Source organism: Sminthopsis crassicaudata, chromosome 3 (assembly GCF_048593235.1).
Source record: "Sminthopsis crassicaudata isolate SCR6 chromosome 3, ASM4859323v1, whole genome shotgun sequence".
In the NCBI taxonomy this organism is placed as follows: domain Eukaryota; kingdom Metazoa; phylum Chordata; class Mammalia; order Dasyuromorphia; family Dasyuridae; genus Sminthopsis; species Sminthopsis crassicaudata.
Window position 1 is genome coordinate 637,540,140 of NC_133619.1, and position 22,002 is coordinate 637,562,141.

The window sequence follows — 22,002 nt, forward strand, 5'->3', positions numbered from 1 at the left end:
GTTGACCTGGGGGACTATCCGGAGGCCAGAAGCCATCACACAGAGAGGGTGTGGGAGTTTCCTGAGGCAGACTCCAAAGCAGAGGAGCTAGAGTCATTGACTGATTGCCAGAACAGAAGACCCCCCCCTAAAATCAGGGGACCACCTATGACATCATGAGGACCTGGGAAAAGTCCAGATCTGGAAACTCTAACTAGAATTAGGGGGTGGGGAACAGCAAGATGGAGACAGGGAGACAGCTTGGCTATCACTTCGAAGGCCATAAAGCGAAGAAGCCGTGGGGCCAAAATCTGCAGCTGGTCAGGAGTCCCGGGCCTTAGAGCTCCCTACCCCAAGCCCCCGCTTCCCAGAGAGGTCACCCCGAGGCCAGAGGCCAGGTCTGAGCCGGTCTCCCGATCCCAAGCCCACCAGGCCCCGAAGGATCAGTCCCGGAGTCCCAGCCTCCCCCAGGATGCCGGCAGAAGCGGCGGGTGTCGCGGGTGCTCTGCCCCCTCGCTGGCTGCCTTGGGTTAGACACGCTCTGACAGAAGCCCTCAGACGCCACCTGAGCGGCCGCCCCAGACCTCATCCCAAGCTGAGCCACACGTGTGAGAGCTGGGCCAGAGGCGAGCGTCCCCCCTTCGATTCAGTTCAGACCAACTGGAATTAACAAGCATTTGGGGGCTGGATGCTGGGGATGTGAGACAAGTCGAGTAGCCCGGACCCTCGGAGGGCTTACGGAGGAGGGGATGGGGAGAGAAGGGGGGAGGGGAGGGGAGGGGGAGGAGAGGGGGGGGAAGAGAGGGCCCAAGACTGAGCCCCAGCTGAAGACTAAGACTTGGGAAAGTGCCAGGACCCGGATATAGGTGTTGGTATTGTTGCTGGCAGAAGCCAGAGGAACCTTGTGTTGGGGAAATGGGCGGAGGGCCAGCGGGTAAACAGGGACCCACCACCCACCCTCAGCCTTCCTCCTTCTCAGCCCAGGGCCCACCCAGCTCCCATCTGGCATCCTGGTCTCGGGGCACCTCGTCCTCCATCCCCCAGCTGTCTACCTCAGGCTTAGACACAGCTTCCCTGCCTTCTCGGGAGCTGGGGGAGCTCCCCTGCCCTCTCGGCCCCGATTCCTCAACGCCATCTTCCCTAGGACCAAGGTGTGGGAGCTGCCCCTCCCTCCAAGCCCTTCCTCACTCCAGACCTTCCCAAAATGGCCCCTCTTGGCCCTCCCCGCCGCCCACCTCAGCCCCTGCCCTGGGCTTCCCCTCCATCCCAGAATTGTGCTCACCACGCCCCAGCATCCCCTTCCAGGAAATTGGCACCGTGTGGGCCCAGCTGACCCAAGGTGTGGTCCCAAGCTCCCTTATAAAACCCGCGCTCGATGGGGCTGCTCGGAAGCTCCTGGGACCTGAAGGTGAGCTGGTCCTCCCCGCCCCAGAGCCCGGCCTTGCCCTCTCAGCAGGGCTGCATTCGCTCCCCTCTCCGGCTCTCCCCTCCTCTGGGGCCTTCCTGGGGTCCCGAGCCTCCCTGCTCCTGCCTCCATCCCTCCCACCCCAGAAGCTGGCTTAGCCGGCAGACGGCCCAGCCCCGAGACATTGGTTCTCTGGAGCAGCCCTCGGGAGACCCTCTGACCCTAGGGGGGGTGACCTCTCTGAGAAGCGGGGGGCTTGGGGTAGGGAGCTCGAAGTCCCGGGACTCTGACCAGCTGCAGATTTTGGCCTATTCCCCGGCACAAAAGGCTTTCCTTCTCCCTTACAGAGATGGGGGCCCCGAGGAGCTGGTGGCCGATCTGGGCTGGAATCAGCTTCTTGCTGGGTGAGTATAAGCCTGGACTCCTGGGTTCCTCTCCTCCCGTCGGCCCGCCATTATTGTCTGTCTGGCTCTTTGCGAGGTTGCCCAGGTGGGAGCCATGCTCCCCCTTCCTCTGCTTTCCTTTCTTTCATGGAGCGCTCCTGTGCCCACCCCTGCATCTGGCCTCTGCCCTGGCAAACTGAGACACGGGGGGCGACACCTGCAGAAGCATTTGGCAGAAGGAAGGAAAGAGCGCGGTCTGGGGGGAGGAATCCGTGAACTCCCTGACCAGAAAGTCTAGAAAGACGGAAGGAGTTTATACACAACCCCCCCACTTGTGACTGGGCCTGAGCTCTGGAAATACCCATTTCGCAGCTGGGCAGTGGAGCGCTCTTACTGGCCATCTCTGTGTGTGTGTGTGAATGGAGGGGGGGAGAGATCTTTAACAAGGCGGGGAGAATGTGAAGGGGGGAAGGGAAAGTGAAGGGGGGAGGGCTGTGAGCCTGGCACCTGAGAGGAGGAGAGCAGCAGAGTCAGGAGCCAGGACGAGCCTCCGAGGGGAAACCCCAGCAGGTCCCGGCTGAGACAGGGAGAGAGAGAGGTTTGGGTAAGATCTGGGCATCGTCGGTGTCTTTACTTGCATAGACACGCGTGGGCAGATGCACATACATGTACCCTGTGTACGTGTATGTATATATCATATACACATATATGTGTCATGCATGCTGTGTGTACCATGTACTTGTGTAAATGAACACATACAGATGCTTAAATATATATGCGCCCTATGGAATACATTAATTCACATATATTATTAATTCAATAGACATGCTTACATACATGTAGATAGGGCACATTTGTGCACACACATGCTTAACATGTTTATATCCATGGACTCTGTATGTTCACGTGTATGTAGCCATGGTATGGGTGACATCTGTATACGCCATATGTGAATGTGTAGTGCACACATTATACGTACAATATATGTGCATACACGTGTGTATATGTAATGTGTGTGTGCACGCTATGGGCTATCTTTTATACACGTATGTAGGAATACACACACATGTTTAGATGCCTCTATATCACACTGGGAGTAATATATTTTTATACATATAGATAGAAGTAAAATGTGCTTCTATGCACATTTATGCACACTGGGTTTGCATCTGTCCATAATGTGAATGAGGATTACAAATATAGTCATAAACATGTTTTGCTACCTATGTTTGCATACTGTGTGATGCATCCATGTGCACGAGGGTACGAATGCACACATACGTGTGTTTATTGTGCGTTGTGCTGCCATATTTGAGTACACATGTGTTTGTGTACATGTGTGCATTGTGTGTGTTGTAGTTGAGTACAAATACACACACAGGTGCATGGTTATGTATTTATATATAAATGGGACGTGGTTATATCGGAGGTATAGACGATGCATGTAGACATGCACCCTGCGTGATATTTATATGCACGTATACAAGTAGACCTATAGTGTGCATTTGCCCATGTTGTGTGACATAGATGCCAGCTGGAGCCATCCTGGGGAGCGAATGAGAGAAGGCACAGAGAAAAGGCTGGGGGCCTAGGGCAGAGCCTGGGGATATCTTCATGCACACCGTGCAAAGGGTGAAGCCCTGAACTCCCCAAAAGCCAGGGAGGACAGGGTCAGTATCGGTCAGCCTTTGCAGAAGGCGAGCACTGGGCAGTAAGGAGGCCGTTGGCTAACCTTGGAGAAAGTCTCTGCGATACCCTGGCTGGGAGAGGTGAGATGGAGAAATGGAGGCACGGGGTGGACAGCTTTCCTCGGGCTCTCAGCCTAAAAAGGGGGAGAGACACAGGATGACAAACAATAACCTGCAAAAAAGTCCTTGCACACAATAGCCCAATTGTACTGTCAGTCTCCTGGCATTTATTAAGCACCTATTGTGTACCAGGCACTGTGATAAGTGCTAGGGATATAAAAATAGGAAAAAACAATCCCCACTTTTGGGGAGTCCTCAGTCTAATGGAGGAGAAAACATAGAAGCAATCCTGAACAAACAAGTTAAGCAAAGAGAAATAGGAAGAAAGCAACAGACTGGGAAAGGCTTCCTTTAGAAGTTCGGATTTTAGCAGGAATTGGAGAGAAGCCTTCAGAGGAAGGCAAGGAAGGCAAGAGAGACACTGGATGGAAGGAGGAATAGGGAGGGAAGGAAAGTGTAAGAGGACCAGAAAAGTAGGAAGGGACAAGGGTATGATGGGCTTTAAGGGCCAGAGAATTTTATATTTAATGCTGGAACCAGTGGAGGTTAGTAAATGGTGGTGGGGAGGGGGGAGACCTGAATTTTAAGAGATTTGAAAACTGAAGGAAGGATGGATGGGAACAAGCTGACGCCGGAAGCAGGCAGCCCGCCATCCCAGCAGCTACTGCAGCCGTCCAGGGGTGAGGTGATGAGGGCCTGTCCCCGAGTAGGGGCAGCGTCAGAAAAGAGAAGGGGACTTCTCAAGAGCTTTAAAAGTGGCCACAGATAGAATATGAAAGGTGAGAGACAGAGGCTGTTACTCAGGTTGTGAGCCTGAGGGACTTGGGGGGGGGGGGTGAAGAAGAGTATTACCCCTACAGAAATAAGGTAGGAAGGGGGTCAGCTTCAGAGAGAAAATAGCATGGGGTGTCCTGGACGTGCTTAATTTAAGGCGTCTGGGAGCCATGCAGCTCAAGGCAGGTGGAGATTTGAGACTGGATGGTCCTCCTCGGTCTCTCCCCATGGGTGACCCCAGACCTCTCTCCCATTCCCTAGGGCTGGCTCCCAGGGCCTCTGAAGGGTGGGTAAGCGCGGCTGGACGGGAATTCCTCACCGCCTTCCTGCAAAATGACGACCCTGGCTACAGCTCAGCCCACCTCCACCTCCTCCTCTCCAGCCTTACCAACAGCCCCGCCACTGTCACCATTCTAAGCCAGGTGACCAAGACCTCAGAGACTGTCACCGTGGGTACAGGACAGACAGTCATGGTCAATGTCAGCAGCGTGGCTGAAATGACCAGCAGTGCGACTACCCACCGAGCCGTGGTCATCCGCTCAGACCAGGCTATCGTGGTCCAAGCGGTCAGCGCCAAGCCAAACTCAGCCGAACTGACCGTAGTTTACCCCGTCGACATTCTGGGCACCGAGTACTTCGTGCTCACCCCTCCAGGGACCTCAGCTAAGAATGTCAAAGAGTTTGCGGTGGTGGCTGGGGCCTCCGGGGCCTCCGTCAGTGTCCAGCTGAAAGGCTCGGCCACTTTCCAGGGCCGGTTCCACCCAGCGGGCAGCACCCTGGCGCTGGAGCTAGGGCCCTATGACGTGGCACAGGTACAGAGCACGGCTGACCTCTCTGGCTCTCGGGTGGTGGCCAGCCGCCCAGTGGCCGTGCTCTCTGGCCATAGCTGTGTCCAGAAGCACACCTCCTGCAATCATGTGGTGGAGCAGCTGCTGCCCCGGGCTCACTGGGGAACCTCTTACGTGGTCCCTGCGGTGTCCTCCCAGGCTCGCTTCGACACGGCTTATATAGTGGCCGGCGAGACCACGCGGCTGACTTTCAAGCACGGGGGCACTTCTGGCTCTCGGGGGCTCCAGGCTGGCGAGGTGATGGAATTCGATATTCGCCCATCCTACCCCCTCTATCTCTCAGCCAATGCCGGCATCCAGGTCCTGCTCTTTGGCACGGGGGCCGAGCGAGGGTCAGTGACCTACGGCCCCTTCCTGGCTCTGGTCCCTCCGGTGGATGGCTACTGCTCATCCTATGTGGTCAGTGGGGTGCCCGGGACTGAAGGCATCGCCCTCCTGGTAGCAAAGACAGACGCCGTTGGAGGCGTTACTATGGACGGCCAGACTCTGGGGTCAAAGATCACCTGGGCAGCTGTGCCCGGCAGTGAGTTCTCCTATGCAGAGATGAGTCTTGGGACAGATGGCGGGAGACACAGTGTTGAGGCTGGAAGTCCCTTTGGGCTGCTGACTCTAGGGCTGGCGCCTTCTGTGGGGCTCGGGACGGCAGCTGCGTGTGGCCAGGGTGAGTGATGGGATGAGGAGGCGGTGGCGGGAACCCATCGGCCATCCTTCCCAGCCTCATCTCCATGTGCCCCTTTGTCTTTCCTCATCACCAACAAGGTGACTTCTAGGCGGTAACTTTTTTTTTACAGACAGAACGAGAAAATGGATGAGCAATTTAACAAGCAGATCAGAAGTCCTAATAGTAATAGGAGATCTTGTTTTACAGACATTTACAAAGCAGCTTCTTCTTCTTGCCTTAATGATTATTAGATTCTTTAAAAGAGAAACCAATAAGGCAGAATTCTATATTGGACTGGACGTTTAGCCAGTGCCAGGGTAGAAATGCTAGAAAACTGACCGCTGCCTCCTGGAACTTGTGATAGAAAAAGAAAAAGAAAGTCATTTTGTTTTATTTTATTACATTTGTAAATTTAAATTTTTATTGAAATCGCTTATTTCCCCAATATATCCTTTTAACCAGCAATCCTTTGTGACGCAAAATGAAAAAAGAAGAAGGAAAAAGATAAGCAAAAATGGCTCATCCGTCCAAGTCAGAAAACATCCATAGTGTTCCGTATCCGTCATTCCCCACCCTGGACTTTAAGGGAATAGATTTCAAAGCATCCAGAGGAGGGATACGTAGAGGAGAGAGGGGATGCAGATTGACCCTATAAGAATGGGAGCGTCATAATTAAGAATAAGCTAAGACTGGTGAGAAGAGCTAAAAAAAAGTTACTTAAAAAGGTTTTGGAATTTTTTTTCCCCCTGAGGCTGGGGTTAAGTGACTTGCCCAGGGTCACACAGCCAGGACGGGTTAAGTGTCTGAGGCCAGATTTGAACTCGGGTCCTCCTGACTTCAGGGCTGGGGCTCTATCCACTGCGCCACCTAACTGCCCCCTGGAATGTTTTTTAAAAGCTAAATTTAGGAGCAGCTCAAAGGTAAAACTTCTGCCTGAGATGGAGAGGAGCTAGAGAGATTAAATTCGCATCTCAGTTCTTTTTTTTGCCGCGAAGTCTTAGACTAGAAAGCAAATGTGAGAAATGGCCAGTTGGGATCAATACCCGCCATAAGTAATGAGCTTGGCAGGGAGGCTGCCCCCGGAGTCTGAGCCACCGCGGCCGGGGGCGTGCCCGTGGGTGGCTGATGGAGCCGGAGGTGGTCCCTGAGCCACGGTCACCTGGGTGCGCTCTGACCGGGATGACCAGCATTTTCTAGTAACGAATGCGTCTCAGCTGGGGAGGGCTCCAGGGGTAGCCTGTGCTGGTCTCATGCTCATGAAAGCATGAAGAGTCTTATCAAATTTAGCAAACGATCACATCCCAGTAGCAGTCAGGAATTCACAAAGGATGCTTAGGAATCCCATTAATGAGAGTCAAGGCAATATTAATTTGGGGCCTAAAAATTTTCCCCTAAGTATAATAAGGTCAAGATCTTGTTAGATGGCAGTTTGTGTGGGAAACCAAAAAAGAGCCCGGGGTTTAAGTGGACCACTTCTCAATGTGAGATGGGGCGGCTGGAAAGGTTGGACTTCCCTCGAGGGCCAGAATATTGGGCTGAATTGGGTAAGATCACCGTTAAAGGGGGTAGACGCAGAGACGCAGCCTCGGGACTAAAATCCCTCAGGAGTACGAGAGGGCGAAGACGCGGCAAGAAAGCACTTTTTCTGAGAAAGAGCTGCGGGTTTTCAGGCACGAGTCCGACGTGAGTTAACAGCCAGGAAAAGGTCCCGAGAGCAGCGGAGCTGCTGGCATAAGGAGCTCCTCCTGCTCCTTCTCAAGCCACGGCTGGGGAATAGCGGTCGGTCCTGGCGCCCAAGTGGGGGAATGACACCGACAATCTGCGGCGGGTGCAGAGGAGGGCCGTCAGACGGGGAGGGGTCTCCGGTCCGACGGACCAAACGACCCCTAACTAGACCATAAGCTCCACAGCAGGAAGTGTTCGTGGTTCGTTTCTGTCGTCCCCAGCTTTAGTGCGTTTGTGCCAGGCACACAACTGGTGCTTAATTAATGCTCGTAGAGCCAATGCCATCGTCTCCTTTCCCAACTGTTTCTTGCTTCACTCCTCAGCTGCCCTCCCCATTTCTTCTCCCCAAATTCTCTCCCCTGCATCCTCCATCTGCTCGCCAGCTCGTCCTCCACAAGGGCCACCTCCGCCCCTCCCCCACCCGTAACTGCGACTCCTGTTCTCTTCCCAGTGCCCCTGCCCGCCGCGGACGCCTCCTGCTCTGGGGTCAAATGTGGGCCCCAGGAGCGCTGCCAGATGGTGGCCGGCAAACCGACGTGCTCGGCCGCCTCCACGGCCACGTGCTGGGCCCAGGGGGACCCCCACTACACCACCTTCGACGGCCGCCGCTACGACTTCATGGGCACGTGCTCCTACACCATGTCCGAGCTCTGCGGCTTTGACGACACCCTGCCTGCCTTCAGCGTGGAGACCAAGAACGAGCATCGGAACAGCAAGAAGGTGTCCTACGTGGGCCTGGTGACCGTCAGCGCCTACAGCCAGGTGGTCTCCCTGGCTCGAGGGGAGCACGGCTTTGCCCGGGTGAGCTGGGCGCGGGGGATGGGGGGCCAGGGCCCGCTCCTTGAGTCCCCCCCTCGGGCGGCTCAGGAAGAAAGGCGGGATCTCAGATGTAGCGGAGGAAAGGATTTCGGAATGGGTCTAGTCCAGAAAAGGAGACCCAGCCCAGAGAAAATAAAGCCACGAGCCCAAGGAGACCCGAGAGGCAAACACTAGAGCCTGGTCTCACCCACAGGCCCAATAGGCCGGCCCCCTGGGGAGCCTCTGGGGGGGACGTGGTCCCGAGCTTGGGGAAGCCCTTCCTCATAATTCCCAAAGGGCCCCGTTCAAGGAGAGGGGAGGAGTCATTCAGGGGGCTGGGGGAGAGGGCGGCGAGGGATGCGTGGAGCTGACGACCCCTGCTTCTCCCGCAGATCAACAACCAGAAGTCCCGGCTGCCGGTGTCCCTGCACGGCGGGAAGCTGAGGGTGTTCCAGAGCGGGGCCCAAGGGGTGATAGAGATGGACTTTGGGCTTCGCGTCACCTACAACTGGGACTGCCGGCTGAGCCTGACCCTGCCGTCCCGCTTCCAGAACGAGGTGTGCGGGCTCTGTGGGAACTACAACGGGGACCCCGCCGACGACTTCCTCAAGCAGGACGAGACCCTGGCCGCCGACGCCGTGGAGTTCGCCGAGAGCTGGAAGCTCGACGACGGCGACCAGTTCTGCTCTAATGACTGCCAGGGAGGCTGCCCCAGCTGCACCCCCGGGCAGACCCAGCACTACGAGGGCGACAGGGTCTGCGGGATGCTGAGCCTGGCTTCGGGCCCCTTCGCCCCCTGCCACGACATCCTGGACCCCCAGAGCTTCCTGAAAGACTGCGTGTATGACCTGTGCGCCAGCAACGGCGACCGGCCCAGCCTGTGCCGCGCCCTGGATTCCTACGCCACGGCCTGCAGGGAGCAAGGGGTCAGCATCCGGGACTGGAGGACGGCTGCTGGCTGCCGTGAGTGTCAGGGCGAGGGGAACGGAGGCGAGGACCCCCAGGGGCCGGGCGGGGGGAGGACGGAGTGGTGGAAGAGCCCTGCAGGCCCGAGAATGACTGCCATTCGCCCACCTGGGCGCCCCCCGCTGGGCCGGGCCGCAGCCCCGGGGAGGAGGGAAGGCAGCACGCCGGGGCCGGGCACTGTGCTGAGGGCGGCAGGGCTGCTAACGGTCCCTGTCCCTTCTCCCACAGCCATGACCTGCCCTCCCAACAGCCAGTACTCCTCCTGCCACAGCGCCTGCCCCGCCTCCTGCTTCGGGGACTCGGCCCCCGCCGACTGCGACTCCCGGCCCTGCGTGGAGGGCTGCGTGTGCAACAAGGGCTTCTTGCTGAGCGGGGACGTCTGTGTGCCCAGCTCGGCCTGTGGCTGCCAGTACCAGGGCCTCGTGCTGGCCCCCGGGGAGCAGGTCTGGGGCGACGAGCTCTGCCAGAAGCGCTGCGTGTGCAATGGGAAGACTCAGCAGGTGGAGTGCAAGGAAACGGGGGGCTGCCCGGCTGGAGAGCGCTGCCGGGTGCAGAACGGGCTCCAGGGCTGTTACCCAGACCGCTTCGGGACGTGCCAGGCCTCCGGGGACCCCCACTACGTCAGCTTTGACGGGCGGCGCTTCGACTTCATGGGCACCTGTGTCTACCTGCTGGCGGGGTCCTGTGGCCAGGCCGCGGCCCTGCCCTCCTTCCGGGTCCTGGTGGAGAACGAGCACAGGGGCAGCCAGACGGTGTCCTACACCAGGGCCGTGCGCGTCCAAGCCCGCGGCGTGGAGGTTGCCGTCCGCAGGGAGCACCCCGGCCGGGTCCTGGTGAGTGCAGGGGCTCCGAGGGGCAGGGCGGGCCTGAGGAGACGGCCGAGCCGGAGCGGGGGAGGGAGGCCCCAGTGAGGGCCAGGTCGGGGCGCAGGGACTTGGGGGCTCCGGGTCACTCGGGGACCCGACACCCTCGGGGGAGCCTGCAGGCCAATTCGGTCACTCTCGGGCCTCCCACGGGGCGCCTGGCGGTTACCAGAGGCCCTCCCACTCGCGGAAAGACCCCCCTTCGGCCCGATGACCTCCCGTCCCTTCGCTGCCTCCAGGTGGACGGGGTGCTCCGGTACCTGCCCCACCAAGCGGCCGGGGGCCAGGTGCAGATTTTCCAGAGCGGGTACGACGCCGTGATCCGCACCGACTTTGGCCTGACGGTCTCCTATGACTGGAACGCCCTCGCAAAGGTCAAGGTTCCCATCAGCTACGCCAACGCCCTTTGCGGCCTCTGCGGCAACTTCAACGAGGACCCCAAGGACGACTTCACGCTGCGGGACGGGTCCCTGGCTGCCAACGCCCTGGCCTTTGGCCAGAACTGGCAGGAGGAGACTCTCCCCGGCTGCGGGGCTGTGAGTCCGGGGGAGTGCCCGCAGCTGGACGCCCTGTTAGCCCAGCAGGCACAGAGCAAGAAGGAGTGTGGGCTCCTGAAGGACCCCGCGGGGCCCTTCCGCGACTGCCAGGCCAAGGTGGACCCCGACGGCTTCTTCCGGGACTGTGTGTATGACAGGTGCCTGCTGCCCGGCCAGCCCAACGTGGGCTGCGATAACCTGGCTGCCTACGCGGCCGCCTGCCACGCCGCCGGGGCCACCGTGCACTCCTGGAGGACCGACCGATTCTGCCGTGAGTGATGACTCTGGGGAGGGAGCTCGGCCCCCTCTGGGGTCCCAGGGAGAGAGAGGGAGGGGGGAGCCCGGGGGAAAGAGAAGAGTCCTAAAGACCCGGCTTCGGCCGCCTCGGACACTTGGCCAAGTCGCTGTAGTTTCCAGGGACGGTCCCGAGGGAGAGAGGAGCCCCACGGCCCCCGAGAGACCCCTCGGAAGCACTTAGGGGACCAGAGGTGACGTGGAGACCAGGCCCCGGGTGACCCCTTCCTTCTTCCCCCAGCCATGGCGTGCCCTGCCCACAGTCACTATGAGGAGTGCTCCCGAGGCTGCCCAGCGTCCTGCAGCGACGTCTCGGTCCCGGGGGGCTGCGGCGCCGAGTGCCGCGAAGGCTGCGTGTGCGACGAAGGCTTCGCTCTCAGCGGGCAGGACTGCGTCCCCCTGGCCCAGTGCGGCTGCCTGTTCCAAGGCGTGTACTACGCCCTGGGCCAGTCCTTCTACCCGGGCCCCGGCTGCGACTACTTCTGCCAGTGCGGGGAGGGCGGCGTGGTCACCTGCTCGCCCTCCGCCTGTGGGCCCCACGAAGACTGCCAGGTGACCAACGGCGCCCTGGGCTGTGTGGTCGTGGGCTCGGCCACCTGCTCGGCCTCCGGGGACCCCCACTACACCACCTTTGACGGGCGCAAGTTTGACTACATGGGGACCTGCGTCTACACCCTGGTCCGCACCTGCGGCAACCAGACCCACTTGGAGGACTTCGAGGTCCTGGTGGAGAACGTGGCCTGGGGCAACGGGGCGGTCAGCGTCACTCGGGTGGTGACTGTCCGCGTGGCCGCCGTCTCCTTGGTGCTGGAGCAACACCAGTGGAAGGTCAAGGTGAGGGTTCGGCCTTCCCGGAGGGGGCGGGCAGAGGGGCTGGAGGGCGGCTCTGCTCCTGGCCAGTCCGGCGGGCCCGCGCCCCCGAGGATTCTGGGGCGCCACGCAGGATGTGGGATGCCAGGCCTGTGCTCTGCCGGCGGCCCTGAGGCCCCCCTCCCTCCCCCCAGGTGGATGGCGTGGCCCTGAACTTCCCCGTGGTCCTGTCCGGCGGCCGTGTCCGCGCCTACCAGCACGGGACGGATGCTGTGATCCAGACCGACTTCGGCCTGCGGGTGGCCTACGACCTCGTCTACCACGTCCGGGTCACCGTCCCCGGAAATTACCACGGCAAGCTCTGCGGCCTGTGTGGGAACTACAACGGGAAACCCGAGGACGACTTCCAGAAGCCCGACGGCCAGCTGGCCAGCAACCCCTCGGCCTTCGGGGACTCCTGGGAGGCGGCCGTGCCCGGCTCCCCCTGCCTCCCCGTCTGCAACCCCGACTGCCCCAGCCCGCCCCAGTGCAAGCCGGAGCTGGCCGAGACCTACGGGCAGGAGCGCTTCTGCGGCTTCCTCACCAGCCCCCAGGGGCCCCTGGCCGCCTGCCACACCATGGTCAGTCCCGGCGGCTACTTCGACGACTGCGTCTTCGACCTCTGCCTGGGCGGGGGCAGCCAGGACGCCCTGTGCAGCAGCATCCAGGCCTACGTGGCGGCCTGCCAGGCTGCGGGGGGCACCGTCCAGCCCTGGAGGAGCGACAAGTTCTGTCGTGAGTGACCCGGCGGGAGGGCGATGGGCGGCCTGAGGGGTCCGGAAGGACGCTGAGGGACGGGTGGGGGGGACAGACAGGGGGCTGAGGGGCAGAGGGAGGGACGGAGAGGGGGCTGAGGGGCAGAGGGAGGGACGGAGAGGGGGCTGAGGGGCAGAGGGAGGGACGGACAGGGGGCTGAGGGGCAGAGGGAGGGACGGAGAGGGGGCTGAGGGGCAGAGGGAGGGACGGAGAGGGGGCTGAGGGGCAGAGGGAGGGACGGAGAGGGGGCTGAGGGACGGGTGGGGGGGACAGACAGGGGGCTGAGGGGCAGAGGGAGGGACGGACAGGGGGCTGAGGGGCAGAGGGAGGGACGGAGAGGGGGCTGAGGGGCAGAGGGAGGGACGGAGAGGTGACAGGAAGAAATGGGGGGGCCGGAGCCCTGTGTTTTCATTCCTCGGCCGGCTGGGGCACGTTGGATGGCTTCCCTCCCGCCCCTCACCCCCGCCTGTCTCCTTCCGCTCCTCAGCCCTGGAGTGCCCCCCCAACAGTCACTACGAGCTGTGTGCGGACACCTGCTCCCTGGGCTGCGCGGCCCTGAGCGCGCCCCCCAGCTGTCCCGGCACCTGCTCGGAGGGCTGCCAGTGCGACGTGGGCTTCGTCTCCGACGGCCGGGCCTGCATCCCCCTGCAGGACTGCGGCTGTTACGTGGACGGCAGATACTTCGAGGTACGCCCCTCGCTCACCGGCCTCCGGCCTGGCCCCCCAACACTCCCCTGCCCCCCCAAAACCCGCTCCTCCGCCTCCCGCTGCCTCTGAACTGAGGGGGGCCAGGCAGGGCCGGGCTTTGGGCCCCCCAGGCTGGGGGTGAAATGCCCGTTCCTTTCTTCCTCACAGCCCAACCAGCCTGTGCTGCTCCACAACTGCACCCAGCAGTGCACGTGCCATCCCGGGCAGGGCCTGCAGTGCCAGGACTACAAGTGCGGCGCCGGGCAGGTGTGTGAGCCCTCGGACGGCCTCCTGGGCTGTGTGACCAAAGGTGAGCCTGGAGGCCGGGGAAGGGAGACCCCGGGAGGTCGAGGCGCTTGGCTCCTGGGCCCGAAGGCTGGCCTCCACCCGAGGGCCAGAAAGGGACCCCAGAGAGCGGGCCGAGGGCCGGACACCGGGGTCCCGGGGCAGGGGGTATGAGTGGTTAAAGGGAAGAGAGACTTGGGGACTGTGCAGAGAGGGCCGGAGGGTCTCAGTCTCCTCCCCCGTCTCCTTTGCACCCCCAGACCCGTGCCAGGCCGTGACCTGCCTGGAACAGGAGACGTGCCAAGTGCAGAACGGCCAGGGCGTCTGCGTCCCTAACTACCAGGCCACCTGCTGGCTGTGGGGGGACCCCCACTACCACTCCTTCGACGGCCGAGACTTTGACTTCCAGGGCACCTGCTCCTATGTCCTGGCAGCCCTGTGTGGGGGGCCCTCTAGTCTCCCCGCCTTTACGGTCACCACCAAGAACGAGAACAGGGGCAATCCCTCCGTGTCCTACGTGCGCCTCGTCACCGTCACAGCCCACGGGACCAACATCTCTGTCCACAAGGGCGAGGCCGGGCGCGTGCGGGTGAGTGCCCTGTGGGCGGGGCAGCGGTTACAGACTCCCGGGGGCAGCGGAGGCTCGGTGCCCGCAGCACACGAGGACCCGGGCGCGCTTTGGGGCCGAGCACTGGCCCTCATGGGCAAATCATGAGGTCTTCCTGAGCCTCCGTTCCCCCTTCTATGAAACGGGATAATCATCCCTCAGGCAATTGTTTTGTTTGGGGTTTTTTCCATTCAATTTTCTTTATTTTTTAATTAGTTTTTTAGTTTCCAGATACAAACATGGATAATTCTCAACAATCACCCTACGACACCCTGATTTTCCCCTCCCTCCCCCCCCAGGCAGCGGGAGACCCAGGATATGTTAACCGTATTTCCACAAATATGCCAGGGAACTGTTGGGAGGTTCAAATCAAGGGTGGGGCAGAAGCGTCAGCCATCATTGGTGGGATCAGTGTGCGGACTCCCCTTGGCTCTCTCTGGGTGGGAGCCGGCCCAAAGCGGAGGGAGCCCCTGGGGGTCCTAGATTTAGGGAAGGGAGACTCGCCCGAGCGGCAGGGAGAGCCTGGGAAGGTAGAACTTGAACTCGGGCCCAGCCCTCGGTCTCTCCCCAGTCCTTGAGGTAGGGAGGGCGGCTGGGGGGGCTCTGGGCCGCTGCCTGCCTGACGCCTCCCCCCTGCTGTGCCCTTTGCCCCCCAGGTCAATGGCGTGCTGACCACTCTTCCGGTGAGCGTAGCCGGAGGGCGCCTGGTGGTGTCCCAGGGCCCCGGCATGGCCGTGCTGGACACCGACTTTGGCCTCCGCGTCACCTACGACTGGAACTGGCGCGTGGAAGTGACCCTGCCCAGCAGCTACCACGGGGCTGTGTGCGGCCTGTGCGGGAACATGGACAAGGACCCCGCCAACGACATGGCCTTCCCCAACGGGACCCTGGCGCCCTCCATTCCCAGCTGGGGCGGCAGCTGGCGGGTGCCCGAGTGGGACCCTTTCTGCTGGGACGAGTGCCACGGGAACTGCCCGACGTGTGAGGAGGAAAAGAAAGAGCAGTACGGGGGGCCCGACTTCTGTGGGCCCCTGGCCCCCGGCGCGGGGGGCCCCTTCTCGGCCTGCCACGCCCACATCAAGCCCGACCCCTTCTTCACTGGCTGCGTCCTGGACGTCTGCCTCGGAGGAGGCTCCCAGGACATCCTGTGCCCGGCCCTGGCCTCCTACGCGGCCGCCTGCCAGGCTGCCGGCATCGCCATCGGGGACTGGAGGACCCAAGCCAAATGCCGTGAGTCTGGGGGAGACGCTGCCCGGGGGTCCCCGCGGCCAGCCCCCCTCCCTCCGGCCTCCGCCTCTCACTTGGACGCTGCCGTTTCTATCTCTTACAGCATACCCCTGTGGGCCAAACAGTCACTATGAGCTGTGCGGTCCAGCGTGCCCACCCAGCTGCCCCGGACCGACCCCCGCCCCGCCATGCTCTGGGAAGTGCTCAGAGGGATGCCAGTGCGATGACGGCTTCATCCTGAGCGGCAGCGTCTGCGTGGCCCGCGAGGGCGGCTGTGGGTGCTGGGCGAACGGCACCTACCACGAGCCCGGCGCCGAATTCTGGGCCGACGCCAGCTGCTCCTCCTTGTGCCGCTGCGAGCCCGGCCAAGGCCAGCTGCTCTGCTCCCCGGCGAGCTGCGGGCCGGGCCAGGAGTGCGCCATCCTCCCCTCGGGCCTCCGAGGCTGCCGCCCCCTCAGCAGCGCCACGTGCCAGGCTTCCGGCGACCCCCATTACGTGTCCCTGGACGGGAGGCTCTTTGACTTCCAGGGCTCCTGTGAGTACCTGCTGAGCGGCACCTGCACCGACCCCCGGCCCGGAACGGAGGCCTTCTTCGTCACTGTGGCCAACGCCCACCGCGGGAACAAGGCTGTCACCTACACCCGGGACGTCACGCTGCACGTCTATGACCACAGCTTCTCCCTGAGCAGCTCCTTCCCCCGCAAGCTGAAGGTCAGTCGGGGGTTCGGAGGCCATGGAGCCGGGAACCGGGGAAGGCTCTCGTGGGATCGCTCGCGGAGCGACTGAATTCTCTCCTACCCACATCTGGGCCCTCCCCCCGGGAGCCCAGAGACTTTCATCCCAAACACCCATCATCCCCGACTTCTGAATGCCCCCATTGGGATGGGGGTCCCCGACTTCTGAATGCCCCCATTGGGATGGGGGTCCCCGACTTCTGAATGCCCCCATTGGGATGGGGGTCCCCGACTTCTGAATGCCCCCAGAGGGATCAGGGGTCCCCGACTTCTGAATGCCCCCAGAGGGATCAGGGGTCCCCGACTTCTGAATGCCCCCATTGGGATGGGGGTCCCCGACTTCTGAATGCCCCCATTGGGATGGGGGTCCCCGACTTCTGAATGCCCCCATTGGGATCGGGGGTCCCCGACTTCTGAATGCCCCCAGAGGGATGGGGGTCCCCGACTTCTCAATGCCCCCATTGGGATGGGGGTCTCCGACTTCTGAATGCCCCCATTGGGATGGGGGTCCCCGACTTCTCAATGCCCCCAGAGAGAAATCATGCTATCATTGTAAAAACTCCTGGACCAGCAATTCGTTAGTCTTAGAATCAGTCGTCAGAGACCTCGAGGGGTTAATCCACCTGCCTGTGGTCAGCCAGCAGCGGCTGCCTCGCCATTAGGGGCTGGACCATAAGGAGCTCACCAGTGAGCAGACAGCGATCGGGGAGGGGAGGGGAGCGGGGGGAAGCAGTCTCACTGGCTCAGCCCCAGAACGGGGGGATCGGGGAAGCGTCATGGAGAAGGGGCCCTCGAGCTGAGTCTTGGAGGATGGAAAGAAGCGAGAGGTAAGTGGTACGCCCAGCCAAGGAAGGCAGGAGGGCACAGCCCCCTCACAGACCGTGCCTCAGCTCGTCAGGCTGCCCCCACCAGCCCAAGGGGAGGCCACTTCATTCCTCAGGCCCTTTCCCGCCCTTTCCCCTAGGTGGACAATCAGCTGGTGGCCCTGCCCTTCCGGCTGGACACGCGTCTCCAGGCGTACCTCAGCGGCGCGAGCGTGGTGATACAAACTGTTTTCAGCCTGACTCTGACCTTTAACGGGGACAGCCTGGTCCAGCTGCGGGTCCCGGCTCCGTACACAGGCGCTTTGTGTGGCCTCTGCGGGGACTATAATGGGGACCCCGCCAACGACCTCACTCCCAAGGGCGGCCAGCCGGGCAATGATCCCGTGGCCTTCGGCCACAGCTGGAAAGTGGGCGGCGGCGCGGACTGTGGCGTCTGTCCTCCCAGTGAGTGCCCGGATAGCTGCAGTGAGCAGGAACAGGCTCAGTTTGGGGGCCCGGAGGCCTGCGGGCTGATTTCAGCAGTCCAAGGACCCCTCGCCGCTTGCCACAGCCTTGTGGATCCCACCCCCTACTTCAAAAACTGCTTACTGGACGCCTGCCAGGCCCAGGGTCATCCCAGCGGCCTCTGTCCTGCGTTGGCCGCATACGTGGCCGTCTGCCAGGCTGCGGGTGCCCAGCTGAATGAGTGGAGGCGACCAGACTTCTGCCGTAAGAGCTCCTCCCGCCACCCCCCAATCCCCCAGCCGCTTTTTCACTGGATTCTCCCAGAACCCACCCCTCTTTTCCTGCCCCCTTCACTTCTGCCCCTGCTTTCCTCCCACTCTTCAAATCCCCTGATCTCCCCTCTCTGAATTGGTCACCCTAGCTCCCCCTCCCCCCTGCATCAGTCACCCTCTCCCCCTCCCTCCCTGCACCTGTCACTGCTCCCCCGCCCCTTCTCCCTCTCTTCCTTCCCTCTTATTCCCCCTTCTCCTAATCATCTTCTCCCCCCCCCCAGCCTTCTCCTGCCCTGCCAACAGCCACTACCAGCTGTGCGGTGACTCCTGCCCGCGGAGCTGCCCGGACCTCTCAGCTCCGCCCGGCTGCGTGTCCACCTGCCGCGAGGGCTGCGTGTGTGACGCGGGCTTCGTTCTCAGCGGGGACACCTGTGTGCCCGTGGGCCAGTGCGGCTGCCTCCACGAGGGGCGCTACTACCCGCTGGGGCAGACTTTCTTCCCGGGTGCGGTCTGCGAGCGGCGCTGCGAGTGCGGCCCCGGCGGCGTGGTCACCTGTCAGGAGGGCTCTCCCTGTGGGCCCCACGAGGAGTGCCGCCTGGAGGACGGCGTCCAGGCCTGCTACCCCACGGGCTGCGGCCGCTGCACGGTGTCCAGCAGCATCCACTACGTGACCTTCGACGGCCGCGTCTTTGACTTCCACGGCTCCTGCTCCTATGTGCTCACCCAAGTGTGCCAGCCCCTGCCCGGCTACGAGGACTTCGCCATCATTCTGGAGAAGGACACCAACGGAGACCTGGAGCGCGTGCTGGTGACCGTGGGCGACCAGACGGTGGGCCTGGGCCGAGGCCTGAAGGTGAGGGGCCCACCCGGCTGGCAGAGCCCAGGCTTGGGGCAGGGGGAGGGGGAGGAGACTCTGAGAGAGCGGCCCCGACGTGGCTGCAGATCCCGGGCTCGCCTAAGAGCCTGGTAGCAGCCCCCCAGGAGGAGATCAGCCTAAATGCTTCCCTGCCCTGACATGGGAGTCTGGGCCCCAGGGAGCACCATCCTACCCAGGAGGTCCCGAATCCAGAGCTCATCCAGAGAGTTCTCTGGGGCTCCTCAGAAGGACATGGGCCCTGAGGGGGCAGCAGGGCTGATGCCCCCTGTGTAACCTGTGCCCGCAGATCACTGTGGATGGGGAGCTGGCGGCGCTGCCCGTGACTGCCGGCTCGCTGAGGCTGACCCCGGAGGGCCGCAACGTGATCCTGCAGACCACACGGGGGCTGCGGCTCCTCTTCGATGGCGATGCCCACTTGCTGCTGTCCGTGCCCAGCCCGTACCACGGTCACCTCTGCGGCCTCTGTGGGGACTTCAACGGCAATTGGAACGATGACTTCCGCCTGCCCGGGGGCAGCCTGACCTCGGACGTGGACACCTTCGGGGCGGCCTGGCGCGTGCCAGGCTCTCCTGGGGACCGGCCCTGTGGCGAGGGGGCGGGGGCGGGCTGCTGCCCCGTTTGTTCTGCGGAGGAGACCGCCCCCTTTGAGAGCCTTCAGGCCTGCGGCCGGCTCCATGACCCCCAGGGCCCCTTCGCCGCCTGCCACGCTGTGATCAGCCCTTCGGAATACTTCCGCCAGTGCGTGTACGACATGTGTGCCAGCCGAGGCAACGCCAGCTCCTTGTGCCGCAGCCTGGGCACCTACACCGCGGACTGCCAGGCTTCTGGCGTCACTCTGAAGCCGTGGAGGAGCGATAGCTTCTGTCGTGAGTGACCGTGGTCGGAGGCTGGAGCGGAGGGAGGGAGTAGGGGTGCCAGGCAGGTCCTGGGTGAGGCAGGGGGCTGCCCCCCAAAAAGCCCTTCTCTTTCTGGTGGTGAAAATCACAACTAATGTCCTTATAAAGTGTAAGGAGCTGGGCCATGCAGCAGCATGTCTGAAAAGGCTCCAGGGTTTTCAGGGTTTTCAGGGGACCACAAGCTCAGTGAGTTAGCAGTGATGGGGCAGGCCAAAAAAGCTTCTTGGGGTCCCACAGGGGAGACAGGAGGAAAACCTGGGCCTCCATGGCCCTCACCTGCCCCCTCTTCTCTCCCCCAGCGCTCAGCTGCCCGGCTCACGGGCACTACTCGGGCTGCGTTCACGGCTGCCAGGCCTCCTGCGCCGGGCTCTCTGGCCTAGGGGGCTGCACCTCCCGCTGCTTCGAGGGCTGCGCCTGTGACCACGGGTTCCTGCTCTCCCAGGGCGCCTGCGTGCCCATCCAGGCCTGTGGCTGTGTCCACCAGGACAGCTACCTCCCAGTAAGGGGCGGGGAAGGCAGGGGGGGCACAGGGCACGGGGGGCACAGGGCACAAGGCAGCCCGAGGGGCACAGGGGACCCCGATGGGCACAGGGCACTGAGGGGCACAGGGGCACAGGACACCCCGATGGGCACAGGGCACCCCGAGGGGCACAGGGCACTGAGGGGCAGAGGGCACAGGGGCACAGGACACCCTGAGGGGCACAGGGCATGGGGGCACAGGGCACTGAGGGGCACCGGGCACGGGAAGCACAGGACACCCCAATGTGCACAGGGCACCCCGAGGGGCACAGGGCACAGGGCACCCCGACGGGCACAGGGCACCGAGGGGCACAGGGCACGCTTAGTCTGAGCCCCCTTTCCACCTGCTGACAGGGTAACTCGACCTCTGTGAATGCGGACTGCTCCCAGCAGTGTACCTGCGCCCTGGGAGGCAAGCTGAGCTGCCAGGCCATGAGCTGCCCGGCGGGCAGCCTGTGCCAGCTCCAGGGAGGCTCCAGGGGCTGCAAGGGCCCCGTCGGCGTCTGCTCCCTCTCCTCCAGCCTCAACACCTTCGACGGGCTGGAGGCCCGGGCCCTCCCCGCCGGCATTTACGAGCTCTCGGCCCTCTGCTCCAAGGCCGGGGACTCGTGGTTCCGCGTGCTGGCCGACTTCGGGCCGTGCCGCAAGGCCTCCGCCGCCGTGAGCCGGGCCCACGTCTTCTTCCCCGACGGCCTGGTCACCCTGACGCCGACCGGACAAGTGTGGGTGAGCGCCCGCCCCCTGCCCGGCCCGCGCCCTTCCTGGCCCGGCCGCACACGCGCTCCCAGGTGCGCCGGGTCCCCGCTTCTCAGCCCCCCTTTTCTCTCCCCCCACCCTCAGGTGAACGGACAGCAGGCGACCCTCCCGGCCGAGGTGCTGAGCGCGGTGTCGGTGCGGAAGGCTGCCGACGGGTCGCTCCAAGTGCGCCAGGCCCGCGGGGTGCACGTGATGCTCAGCCGGGCCGGGGAGCTGCACGTGATGGTGGACGAGGCCCAGGCCGGCAAGCTGTGCGGAGCCTGTGGGAACTTTGATGGGGACCAAAGCAACGACTCCGGCGCCCTGCGGGGCTGGGAGGCCCAGGACCTCTCGCCGTGGTGAGGCCTCGGGATGCGGGATCCCGGCCCCGGGGCCCCAAGGGAGCAGCGCTGGGCCGGGGGAGCCCGGAAAGGGCCCGGGCTTTGCTTGGGTGGCCGAGGGCTGACCCGCTCCCTCTCTTCCAGCTCCGCGTGATCCACGGACCGCCTCCGCAGGGACACATCTTCATCCGCTCTGGCCGCAGCAGAGGAAGGGGGCGGGGTGACAGACACTCCCCCCCACTCCTGATTAATCAATGAGACCATTTCTGAGAAATGTTAATAAATGGTTAAATACCGTCAGTAATAAGTCTGCGCCTCCACGTGTGTTCCTGTCCCCTAGGGCACGGCATGCGCCCTCACCCAGGGCCGGGGCACACTCCCATCCCAGGGCCCTCCCGCCCCCTGCGTCCGCTTTTCCACCCCCTGCCTTGGAGGAGAGGGAGCGACTCTGGGAAACGGGGCCTCGGCCAGGTCTGTGTCACCCCTCAATTAACTTGTCCCGGGAGCTGGGGTTCGCACTCACAACTCGGCCTTGTCCCACAAGTCCCTGGCCCTCCATCGCAGAAAGGTCCCGCTCCCTTTTTAGGACTAGATAGGCACACTCATACACTGTTGGTGGAGCTGTGATTTGGTCCAACCAAACTTAACACTTCCGATGTGCCAGGCACTGTGCTAAGTGTTAGGGGACGTAGTGGAGGGCAGAACCCGGACCCATAATTGCATCTGCAGGAGTCAGAGAACGGAGTGGGGGGGACTCTCAGAAGGAATCCAGGAACGTCTCCTGTAGATTGGCTTGTAGCTGGAACCTAAAGGAAGTGAGGGAAGACAAGGCATGGAAATGAGGGAGGGGGAGACAACGGGAGGCAGGAAATCTAGCCAGTAAAACCTTCTGGAGTCTGGGTGGGGGGAGTCCGGGTAGGGAGCCTTGTGCCCAGCGCCTGGACGGCTTGTGAAGGACTGCGGCAGCGT

At 62.5% G+C, this 22,002-nt stretch overlaps 1 protein-coding gene across 1 annotated transcript; it reads left to right on the forward strand.

Annotated features, from left to right (window-relative positions):
- The first annotated feature begins 451 nt into the window (after positions 1–451).
- FCGBP (Fc gamma binding protein) lies at positions 452–21,341 on the forward strand. The gene is made up of 22 exons (XM_074302586.1): positions 452–587; positions 943–1,130; positions 1,285–1,387; positions 4,551–5,798; positions 7,975–8,324; positions 8,714–9,284; positions 9,516–10,120; positions 10,390–10,957; positions 11,222–11,814; positions 11,985–12,564; positions 13,073–13,272; positions 13,441–13,582; positions 13,818–14,146; positions 14,821–15,394; positions 15,495–16,102; positions 17,090–17,657; positions 17,947–18,518; positions 18,829–19,408; positions 19,738–19,937; positions 20,312–20,683; positions 20,798–21,051; positions 21,178–21,341. The coding sequence occupies exons 1-22, from the start codon at positions 452–454 to the stop codon at positions 21,185–21,187; spliced, it is 9,351 nt and encodes a 3,116-aa protein (XP_074158687.1). The 3' UTR covers positions 21,188–21,341.
- Positions 21,342–22,002: the final 661 nt, after the last annotated feature.

Coding starts and splice junctions, on each gene's coding strand:
- FCGBP (XM_074302586.1), top strand. CDS start 452: ATGCCGGCAGAAGCGGCGGGTGTCGCGGGTGCTCTGCCCCCTCGCTGG. Junction 13,273..13,440: donor TGGACGGCAGATACTTCGAG/GTACGCCCCTCG, acceptor TCTTCCTCACAG/CCCAACCAGCCTGTGCTGCT. Junction 19,409..19,737: donor GAGGAGCGATAGCTTCTGTC/GTGAGTGACCGT, acceptor TCTCTCCCCCAG/CGCTCAGCTGCCCGGCTCAC.